Raw genomic sequence first — 12197 nt, 5'->3', positions numbered from 1 at the left:
TTATGCACATTATCTATCTAATATTTATAACAAATGAGAAGGCTGGCCAATAGTTTTGATTGGTGCCCCTTATCTTGGCACAGCATGGAGATGAAATGGTCTCCACGGGGCCAGCTGGGGCTCTTGTTGAGGTCAGAAGGAGAGGCTAAAGCAGACCTCTTATTATTTATTTGGAGTTCAGGCTCTATCCATCACTGCGGGTCCTCAGAGTCTCCCTAGTTGTAAGGCAGCAACCACATCTTCCAGCTTCTCCACTGAATCCCACTCTTACAGTCCAATGATAGACGTTTCACGAGAGGCACCTCAAGGTGGGGCTAAATGGTCTTACAGTATATTCCCAATCATGTCGCGTAGGCGGAGTCTGACTCTCATGCTCTTTGCTATGTTGCTGCCTGCCCAGCTTCTACTATAGCTTACATGACAAAAGCAAGGGGATGGAGTGAGTGAAATAAACCTACACTTCGTGTTTCTCACAGCCACTTTTTGGGGGGTAATTTAGCAGGGAGAGAGGGGTTTGGATCTCTGCGCGACATTACAAGAAAACGCGCATGTTTAGTAGTAGAAAGCAGCTGCCTGTCTCTTTTACGCATATCCTACTCCAGTGAAGGCAGCAGCAGTTCAGATCAGATTTCACATTCAACCCCGACCAGCTGAGAGAGGGAGAGAGAGACAGCCAGAGAGCAGGAGGGCTCGTTTCTCCGCTTTCGTCTCCGAAACCCCCTTTTTTCCTGAGCGCCACTGACCGTTCCAGCGAGGAAAAACCCGGGTGTGCGGCGCAGTTATCGGGATTTTTTTTATTTTTATTTTTTACCTCCCTCCCTCCTTTTTTTCTTTTATGTATTTTTGCAGGATTTCAGCAGCGAGAGTACCACAGAGAATTAGATAAGAGGGGAGAAGAAGAAGAAGAAGAAGAGATGGACGAGCAGCCGAGGTTGATGCACTCTCACACGGGGGTAGGCATGGCAGGGCACCCCGGCCTGCCGCAGCATATGCAAGAAGGCACCGGAGGAACGGACGGTGACGGAAGAAAGCAGGACATTGGAGACATTTTACAGCAAATTATGACCATCACGGATCAAAGTCTGGATGAAGCCCAAGCCAGGTAAAGGACACGCTGGTTCGCTGTCAAGAGACGGCGGCGGCAAAGTAGATAAAAAAAAAACTAAAATTAAAAGATGGTGAAATTAAAAATAAAAAACAAATTATAAATATATGCGCGGACATTTTCAGATTTCCTAAGCGCTACGGCGAAGAGGAAAGTAGAAACGTAAAGGCGGTGCGTTTCTGTGCAAAAGCCGACACAACCGATTTTGCTCCAATTGAAATAACTCGACAGCCGCGCTTCAGCAGAAAATTAAAGTGTGTGAATATGGCGTTTATTGCCAACGTGTCGCCCACTGAGGGTATTTTTGAAACACTTTTACTTTAGCGCAGTCAAGCTGCTTTTATTAGTGCACTCAGATAAAGCTCATCATTTATTTCTAAATATGAAATGGAGTAAGCGAGTAACAGCCCGCGCTGTCTCTGGAGTGTTGTGCAGTTCACAGCAAATGCAGAGCAACTTTCTTACTTGTGATACATAATTCAGGATTTCACCCATCTTGTGTGTTCCGCCTTAAATTCAGCGAAGATGAAGTTATGCATTAAAAAAATTTTTTTTTTTTTTTTTTTTTTTTAATTGATGAACTATAATGATATAATTTTATTTTCTTAGTGTAAATATTGGAGCGTACATAAAGGTAACTATCAAAGGGTTTATAGCACATGTGTACACATACAGCTGTTAATAATTTACTTTTTTCCCCTGTAATTGCTCTGCAGCGTTTAACTGTTAAATTAGTTAAATCGGTAGTTTCTAATCAGTAATTTAACACAGGATAAAATCTATGCTTTTCCTTGCTGTGGTTTGCTCATAAAGCCACTTTTCTGTTTCAGGAAACACGCTCTGAACTGTCACAGAATGAAGCCAGCTCTTTTCAATGTCTTGTGTGAAATCAAAGAAAAAACAGGTATGTTCATACTAATTTCGCAGGAGTGTGTACCACTGCTCTGTCGCTGCCTCCAAATATCCTCACGCAGGTGAAGGGAATTCAAAAGTGCACACACTGTATTATTAAGTAGCTGAAAAACCCACAGAGGCACAGTACCTGCTCTCCTTATCACCAGAGTCTAATTTGCTATTGAGGCTCAAATTCACGTTGGAAGGCTCGATTCAGTCACAACACAATTCACCATATAAATTTCAGTGACATGTAAGACATGTGTTTCCTCGTGTAGCGCCAAAGTCTGCGTGTTTTAGCGGTTTCACAATAGGAACTGTGGACAATTACCTCCAACAGTCCTTATCAATTATTGTGTCAAAATATGAATGAGGTTCTTTTTTGATGCTATTGTGGAATAATAGAGAGTATTGAGCAAAAATTGTCACAAGCACGTTGATGTCTCCCCTTGTGAGTTAACTGTCAAGTCTGCTGAATACGTCTCTTTCTATTATGTATTGTGTCTCTCTATTAAAGCAGTTGTGAGAGAGCATGTCAGCAGAATAATTGCTAGGAGAGAAATAACGTAACATAGGAGGCGTAAGTCATGTTTCCAAATCATTCTCCCTGTGACATTTTTGAAATTGGCACAGAGAGAATTCAGTGCACTTCAGCTTGATAGCGTGCACCTCGTCTTTTATTTCCTTGTCTTTACACCGATGTGCTTTAGGACTCTTGCAAACTTACATTGTTGAGATACCGAGTTGCCAAAACCATGGCAGCAAGAGCCAGGGTTTCTGTGTTTCCCACTCATTAGTACATGACATCAAATGGAAGGGGGGGGGAAGAAGATATTGTTTCATTGTCTCCAAAGTTGCACTTGCTTATACTTGACCTTTGTGGTAGCGGTGATTGGTGCTGTTTGTGTTGTTTCTCGTGTCTGTGATCCCACCCTCGCTTGGTGCTTTCATGGATGTTTTCATTGAGGCTTTCATTGAAGATCACCTCGCTGCTCACCCCCCCCACAAGCGTGGCAGTTTATCTTGAATCGGCCACTGCCTCAGGAGAGAGCAGGGGGGCCTTTTGAAGCCTGCTGGCTCACTCTCAGTTTTGTTGTCTTGGTAGGTTTTATCGAAGGGGAGTGACACAGTTATGCATAGTGTTTTACTCCCTGGCGCTTCTCGGAGTTCATCTAAAGTTCGGCTCTTCTGAGAGTACAAAGTAACTTGGACCCCTTCCTGCCTGCACTCCCTTTTGTTTTCGCTTTCAGCTGGTAACCTATAAATACAAGGTGCAGCATAAGGAGCTGTGTGCTGGAGATCTGGTGCCTGTCGTGTTATTGTAGTTTTTTTCATTTTATCCAGTCAGCTTTGTTCTAGTTTAGAAAAAAACATTTATGCAGTTTCTACTAATTCGGATACACTTTAAATGCCACAGTAGAAATAAAGCTCAGAGATTACTACAGCAAAGAGTAACTGTGTATTTCTCCTTTCTCACACCTCAGCTGTGCAGTCAAGTTTAGTGTAAATAAAGTATGGAGTGTGAAAAACACTTCCTTCCATGTAACACATCAAGTCACTGACAGATTAGGCGCCATTATACAAAGGTTGTGCCCGCTCTTTTGACTTAATCCTTTCAATAATATTTGCCTTTCTTGATGAGACCAGCAGTGTGCATTTGTACACGATGAGCGATATTATGAATGAATATTTCTTGGGTCAGTTTTTGAATTTCAGCTGTAAAAGGCTTCTCTGCTGTGTTGTGAAAAAGTCGTAGCTTGTTGCTCCATCTAGTGGTTTTCCCTTCTTTTGAAATCTAATTAAAGTAGTGGAATTACTGAGTGTTTAATATCTTTTTTATTGTAATGTAATTTAAGTTGAGAATTTTTTTTAATGTACATTTACACAAATCTGAGGCTATACTGGCAAAACAAAGTAGCTGAATTGGCTTTTATGTTCAAAGGTGCTTCAATGTTTACTGTAAAGTGTAAATTTGGTTCTTTTTACTACATTTTTTTGGCACACCTTTTTGCTTAGATGTTCTTCACATTTCAATATTGAAATTACTACTAAATCAGTATGAGCCACTTTTAAATATTTCAGCGCGCAGCTTTAGCAAACTGCTCGGAGCTGCAAGTGTGCGGCTGTAACTTTGTCCTCAGTAACCATCAGAGTGCAGAGACAGTGTGTATCCACAGCGCTGCTGTTTGCTTGTGTATATTTTCCATCCCTGGAGCCGCTGACAGCACCTGCAGGACACAATGCCAGTGCTGATCTAGGGCCTGAACTTGTGACCTGCTCTGTGTATTTTTACTGGGAAGAAGTGAGCGATGGCCAACAGAAATATTGTGCAGTATAAACAAGCACAATAGAACACCGACACCAGGGAGGAAAAAGAGGAGGAAGGAACACTTTATTTAAACCAGTGTTTTTAGTTGTTTTTTTCTTCCTTTTTTGACAGGCAGCGGCTCTGACTTTACCCAGATTCATTCCGGGCATATTTGGGCTGTCTATTTTACTTCAAAGGAATGCTGTTTTCCTGATGCTGTGTGTGTGTGCGCGCGCGTGTGCAGCATCATACATTAATAAGAGGAGACGAAGCATAAAATATATAGAGCATATTAATTATATGACTGTATTTATCTAAAATGTGGAGCAAAGGTAAAAGCAGCACAGCTTTTCTGTGTTAGTGCTCATCCTAGCTGTGCCGCTGAGCTCTTGTAGTTTCACATAGATACTTTCCAAAAATATGTCGTAACAGTTGGACTCCACTGCCATTGGACGATATAATCTTTACCTCTCACTAACCGATTTCTTTAAATTAACAGGCTGTCAAAGGTGAATATATCAAGTAAGCTATTTATTTGTCTATTAATGTATCTTTATCACAGGTATTTGTAAGGTGCGCTGTTTTTTTCTTGGGCTTCTCCTTTACTTTTTTATGATTGATGAAAATGCCTCTTTAGATAAGCAAAGGCTTGACAAACTGATTTGGAAAATGAGCCGCCTTGACCTCTGTAAACACTTCATCAACATCGTAAATCTCTGGCAGTGTCAAACAAAACCACTCCTTGACTGAGCTGCTCAGTAAATGCGCTGCGCTGACTCGCTGTTTAATTTTTTTCCTCTCAACCTCAACAAAAGGCCAGCTTTCTCGTGGCCCGTGTTTGTGTAGTGTAAGGTTTCAAGCCTAGGGGATCCTCCATTTATAAAAATGACTAGCCGAGTGATGTAATGTTATTTTTTGAAGGGTGAAAATAGGGTGTTTTATAGAGGGCAGCCGAGCAGTGTTTGACAGGATGAAATGAGCCAGAGGTCTGATTATGGAAGGTGCGTGGAAGCCTACACTACATTGACTTGTCAGACCATTCAGATGCTTGGCATCTGCCTATTTGTATTAGAGGCTGAACTCGGCTCAGCTCTGCACGTCACTGGCGAAACGCTTTGAAGCAGCCTTCGAGGTGATCGGGTATGATGTAACCTTTAAAACGTGATACAGCTGGTGCAGTGCTGAAACCGCTGGTCAATACTTAAAAATTGGTAAGATGACAGAAAATCTATCACCGCTGGCATTGATATGTGATCAATCACCTTTAAAGCAACAATACAAGTATGTCCGACGTGATGATCCATTTATAAAAGGAATATCTTTTGCTTTTTTGCCACTAAATGGCTTTTGTAATTGACTGTTTTTATTAATGAATTGGTTAGCTGTGTGACTTATTAGAAATCAGTGACTTAATGCAGTTTCATGGGATCAGTCAAAAAGTATTCAATTTACTGTCATTTAAGAACAAGAAAAGGAGTAAATTCTCCCAATGCGAGCAAACAGAGTTGTCGATTTGTTGTTTTTTTATGCTCAAACAATTACTTTAAACAGGTCTCGACACATTTCCATCGGCCGATTAATCAAATAATTGACGAGTCTTTGCAGTTTTCCGCAAAAGAGAGATCTGAACACATCATCTTGAAAAAATCGGAAAATTGTGATCACATTTCAGTCCACTAAATGAAGCAATTGACAGATCAATCACAATTAAATTGTTTATGAATTGTTTTCATGAATATGTACCTGACTGATAAACTGACGGTTTGGTCTATTACATGTTAGAAGGTTGTTAAAAAAAAGGAGTTAGCTGAAGGCTCTGTTTTCAGGTTACCAAACTGATACACATGGACTTGATATATGAAATAGCCACATTACAGCAGCAATTAAGCGTTTGTATGGCTTGTTGGGAGTCACTGCAAGTGCAAAGCAGCAGGTAGTAACAGTACACATTACCTTCCGCGTACTGTATTACATGTCAAGGTGGATGTCACAGGGCCGTGCCTCCCCTCTCGTGATCGTCTCCCGGTGGACGCAGATACGTGCAGCCTTTGTCTCCCTCTTATCCTTCCTCCCCCGTGCTGATACAGCAGCATCCAGCAGGAGAGAAATGCCAAGCTCGCCGCCACAGCTGTTTCCCCAATCGCTCTGCTTAATCATCCACTGAGAGAGAGGAAGAGCTGAAGTCTAATTCTGCTCTGAGGATGTCGACGACTGGGGAAAATGTGTTTTGATTAACCAACATAAGGCAGACTTTTTTTTTTCGGTGCTGCATTTGATGCAGAATCGTAATCACAGAATCATCAGCGAGTGACAGCATTGTAAATGGCGAGCTAATACCATTACAGTATAGAACAATGTGGTTACATTATACATTATGCAAATTGTCAGTCGCCTAATTGATACATGTTAATCATATTAAGGAGCTTAATTATAGGAATCTTAGTGTGCTGCGATTTGGTAATTAACACTGACATCACACGTACAAGGAAAGTGATCTATTTTTTTCCAGGACACATTTCTCTTCTCATCCTTGTGAAAAGGAAGCAGCAGCTCTACATCGTTTTTATATTTTTGAATTTCCTGAACTGATGAATGATTTTCTTCCTCTCTGCTGAAGGCTACTGGAATGCAGTTTGTAGAAAAAATTACATTTAGCTCCCAGCAGCTCTGCCAGTGTGGAGATTACAGACTGAAGGCGAGATCCAAGCAGACTTGTAAAAGAGCGCGGGCCTCAATCTTTTACCTGAATGTCGACTCCTGCGCCTAAATATCACTGTTCTGCCATTTACCTCGATCAAGGCTCTCTTTGCAATCTCAGTCCCTGCAGGTTTGCTCTGCCTTTTTTTATACTGGCCTCCTTAATATGTTACGAATTTAATCAAGTCTACAAATTTGTTATGCACGTTAAATTGAACATGCAATGGCACATTCGAATGTGGTTGCCATACCAACCCCCCAGGAGTTCATTTTCCATAATGTAGTGTTTGGAATCTCATTTCCTCCACTCTCCCCTGCTGCTACTTGCAGACGCCACCTCCAGGCTTCCACTGTATGTTCGCCACGAAGGAGGCTCGACTGCCACAGCTTTCAAACACTGGAGGGAGGGAGAAAAGAAGGAGAGAGGGAGAGAGAGGCCTCTCTCCACGTAGTGGAAATGACACAAATTAATATACACTACTTAAACCAGACCAAGATTAATGGTTCCCTTTCGCTGCAGCTTAGTCCCACTGTCAGTTGCCGGGTGCTCGTTGGACAAAATCAACACTAATCAACATTTATTCCACTTTTGCCCTGGGCTCTCAGGAGTCTGGCAGGACTGCCTGCCCCCCCTCCCTTACCTCCTCTCTTCCCTCCCAGCAATCCACCCCTCCCTCCGTCCGTCTCGCTACGCTTTTCACCTCTCATCCAGCTCCTCCATACATCACCCTCCTCACACCGCTCGGCTCCTCAGAGAAGAGTGCGCCCCCTCCTATCAGGCCACATTAGAGTCATGATAGATTTTCTCTTTTCATTTGCATCTGATATTTAACACAGCAAAGCAGTTGCTCTGTCACTTTACAGTACAAGCGTATGAGCGCGTGCACGCGGGCTCTTGTACGCGTGTGTCTTTTTGAAGCAGTTGGTAATCTTATCTGCACTCAGTCACCACTGCATTATGGGAAACAGGATATTCATTCACTGCTCAGTCAGGAGTGTGTATGTGTGCACGTTTCAAGTTGTGTATTTATACAGCACTTCATTTGCTGGAAAGTAGTATTTTAGATTTCCCACCACCAGTAAACTGAACTCCGAGGTGTCACGTGTGCATTTTCCGAGTATCCATACAGCTTATCGTGCGCGTCGTAAATTTCCCTTTGATTTCAGTGACTGGCACTCGGATCTGCTGACTCTTCTTTCAGCTCCACCATCAGCCTCGCACAGCAACAATAAGTGTCCCGTGAAGGCTCATAATTGGCCGAGCTAATGCAGGTCACAATTCCACTGATGCTGCACGACTCTTTGTCATTCCACCAGCTATGATAAAAAAACGCTCACAGGGGCGATTAATAAGAAATATGAACAAAATTAAACAGCATCTATATCCTGACTGTAACTATGGGGCAAACATGGAAAACATATCTTGACTGAGGCTCATGCTGCTGCAACTTAAGGAAATTTTAATGTTTTCCTTCTTGTGATTCTGATGCTTTGGTATATAATAGTATTTATTCATGCAGAGTGATTTTTCCACTGGAAGTTTTGAGGACAGACAAAGTAATTCAACCAAAGGAAGGAAATAATGAGGAGAACTACATCTGGATGATGTAACGATTCACCATCATTAAATTTTAGAGACTGTTAAAATTGTTGAAAATTATTACATGATCCGATAGTGTTATGGATATTTCTGGTTAATCCATCAGCAGTAAACCGAGCACTTAAAAATTCCAGTTTAAAAATAATTCCTGACATTACTTCCTGATATCTGGATATATAGGACTAATGTTAATTTAGCTGATGTGGTTGTCAGATGCTGTACCTCGAGCACTTCCAGGTCGTATAACATAACATTTTTAGATTTGACACAATACCTGTAGATGGAAAAATCTTAAATATACAAAGTCATGCAAGTAAGTTTGTTTCCATAGTTGTAAAACACAACAGCCTACTAGTAATATTAGCATGCCACTATAGATGCACCCACTGCTGTTTAGATTTCTAAAAGTCTGATTTCCTCATTCCATTTTTTTCCCCAAATCCTGTTCATTACGTTGTAATTACAAATTCAAAACATGAGTTGGCGGTAGGATTGCTGTCAGTGTTGGAGCTAATAAACATTAAAGAAGAGTAAGGCAAAGAGAAAGAAAAGAGAAAGACCTCAGAACCAGTTAACTGATTGGCAGTCATGAAGATGAGGAAAGAGGAAATGCTACACTGCCAGATTACTGACTTTACAGAGTTAGCATCATGAGAAAGCAAGTTTGGAGACATTATCCAAATCAGTTCCCAACTGGAGTGATTCCAATTAGTGCCTGGGAGATGTGACATAGGTTAATATGATCACCAGAGAATCATTTATATCTGAAGCTGATTGGCCAGTTTTTAACCATGAGTTTTAACCATGTCAGCTGTGAAAGAATTATTTCTTTATGATAAGTTTCTTTAAGTTTCAAATTTATAACAAAAACAAAAAAGACAGATGGGAAAAATAGACCTTGGCGTTGGATATTGGTTAAGCTTATTTCAAAGATTGACATCAGCCCAGAATTTCTCAGTTGGTCCTTATTTGTCACTCAAGTAAGGTGCTGAAACACCCCCCCGCCCCCACCCCTCCCTCCCTCCCTCAGATCTACAGTCCTCTTTTGTGTGCGTTGTTTTCACAACCATTTGGATTTTCATTCATCCAGCTATTGTCTTACCCACTTGTTCCTATTTAGGGAGCTGGATGTGCTGGATCTATTCCCAGCAGGCATTGGGTGGGAGCCAAGGAAACACACTCAGCGGGTGAACAGTCCATCACAGCAGTTCAGATTTTATTAATGTCCAGTAATCTGAGGTGGAATCCCTACTGCGACAGCCTCAGATTTAGAATCTGCGTGTCGCTTTATCCCCCTCTGAAGATGAAATTGTGCAAACAGCTGATGCCTCTTTTCCTCTTTTCCTATTTTGCCAAGATATTCAGCGCAGTGTTGTCCATCTTGTAGGACTGCACGGCCAGAGGCATTGTCATGGAACCAACTGGCCTCATTGAAGTGACACCTAGTGCTTTGTCAGCTTTGTGTCTCAGGTGCCAACCTGCGCTTCCCAAAATAAACTGTCATGCAATGTGGCAGGACAGAAAAATGTAGAAGGAGCATGTTGGGGCCCTGTGCCCCCCTGAAAGGAAACAAATGTTCCATAGCAGAAATGTATTGTGGCTTTGGATGCCTTCCCAGCACCGACACCAGCGACGTGGAGGGAAACTTAAAGCGTGGAGTGTGATTGTCTGCAGCATCAGCAGGGGTCGCAGCAGGTGGGAACGTAGAAGTAAAACGTGAAGTTTCTCTGCATTGACATAGCTTTTTAATTGCAATTATTTCAACTTATTTCATTTCACTGTGGACCTGTTAGAGTTTGACAGCTCTTTGTTACTTGCAGACATCCTCTTCCAGAAATAGCTTATGCTTACTGTAGTTAGCTGCTCTTCCTGTTTTTATAAATGGTCTGTCATTTTCTCTCTGCGGTGCAACATCACACCAGGGAAGTGAGCGGAGGATGTGTTCTTGGTTGAAGTCACTTTCAGACTGGTGTCAGGAGGCTGGAAAGGGTGAGCATGCGGAAAGTCATATGCAGAGATTCCTTACCGACCTCTAAAGTGTGACCACCAGCCGTGTCTGCCCTGTTGGATTTGGCCCTGAGTGTGTGATTCCTGCTAGATCTCGCTGTGGCCAGTGTGTTCTATAGCTGCTATGACATTTTTATGACTAGTGGACTGAAGTAAAGGTGGGAGTCACAAAGGCTTGAAATGGATCTGCACCTCTATAATGAGGAACCAGCAGCTAATCATGCACACAAAGGGAAGGCTTCTGTAGGCTGACAGCGAAAAGTATAATGATGTTTCACTAAACATGGATTGCAGAGCTGGAAAGGTTGTGATGTGAACATTGTTTGAGCCAGGATTGTCTGGAGGAGGAGAAATGGGCTCATTAATACTCTACAAGGGGGTCACTGCTCCATCCAAGCGAGACAATAAGCACTTCTGTTAAAGCCGTGCACCTACTGAGCTCTGAAATGTTACATTTGTATGTTAAAAATTGTTTTTCAGTACAAACAAAACACAAAAGATTTTTCTAAAATTCAAAGTACAACTAATTCTCGAGGCTAATATTTGAATTTTACATGAAGTCAGCATAAAAGACGTTTTTTATTTCTAATAAAACTAAACCAGTTTGCTAAATCACGTTCGTTTTATTACACTGTCACTGTGACAGCTACACGACTTGACAAATGTAATAAATTTTAATTGATTGAACAGTCCATGGTATAAAACTGAAGATGGATTCATTTTTTACACTTTTTGTTTTAAATAAATATACCAAATAAATCATTTCTAAATGAGATTTCATCCACATTTATCCTGTTGCTCCGTCATATCTTTAGCTGTGATGCTAACGTTGCCAAAGGAATATGAAACGTGAATGTGCTTTATGTAATTCCAATACTAATGTCATGTTTTAGTTGGGTTTTCTTTACCAAGGAATTCAGAATGGTGTTTAGTGTCTACTGTTTTACAAGATACAAGAAGCATAACTGGAAAAGGCTACAAAACTAGCTAAAATAAGCTATCTGACAGACTCTGTTGGTAACTTAATAAGAGGAAGTATTTTAATGTTGCAATTTGTCTTGTACAAAGTTACATTTTACAAAGTGATCCTGAAGTTAGACCGCTGACAGACCTCTTGGAGAACATCAGGTGCAGGGGTCATTGCAGTTTCCATTAGCCTATGGTAATCCTACTAACCAATTTTAAAAGAACAGGGAGAAAAAACAACCAGTGACAAATCATTTTTGGATTCATTTCTTATTTATTCTAGCAGTATTATTGCACCGTTATTCCAACATTACACCTTTTTTAATTGTACAATTAATCAGCCAAATAAAAAAAACATCAGGATAATAATTGATAATCAACATAATCATTAGCTGTATTTCTAACAGCCAACTGGCCGACCTGTCATTGCTCTTCTAGCTGATAAATCCGCTCTGCTCCTGCCTCCGCTGTAAAGAGATTGTGTTGATAAGTTAATATTCCGACAACAGAGATGAGATAAAGAGGTTTTAGGAGTTTGGAGGATAGTGTAACCTTGATAAAACGCTCATCTCAGTGACACTGATTTTCACCATCCATCTTCATCTGATATGAAGTATGCA

At 41.2% G+C, this 12197-nt stretch overlaps 1 protein-coding gene across 3 annotated transcripts in view; it reads left to right on the top strand.

The window, feature by feature from the left end:
• Positions 1–398: 398 nt before the first annotated feature.
• The window catches only part of LOC120738665 (pre-B-cell leukemia transcription factor 1), a 63548-nt gene continuing 51749 nt past the window's right edge, over positions 399–12197 (top strand). For 2 of the 3 annotated variants that reach the window (XM_040040028.1, XM_040040026.1), the window contains exons 1-2: positions 400–1102; positions 1936–2009. In XM_040040028.1, the coding sequence (XP_039895962.1) occupies positions 915–1102; positions 1936–2009 (262 nt within the window). In that variant the 5' untranslated portion in view covers positions 400–914. Of the gene's footprint in view, positions 1103–1935; positions 2010–12197 lie in introns of all 3 variants that reach the window. The other variant, XM_040040027.1, reaches the window with a different exon arrangement.

Source organism: Simochromis diagramma, unplaced genomic scaffold (assembly GCF_900408965.1).
Source record: "Simochromis diagramma unplaced genomic scaffold, fSimDia1.1 OVJJ01000026.1, whole genome shotgun sequence".
NCBI lineage: Eukaryota > Metazoa > Chordata > Actinopteri > Cichliformes > Cichlidae > Simochromis > Simochromis diagramma.
This window is presented reverse-complemented; position numbering and strand designations above follow the sequence as displayed.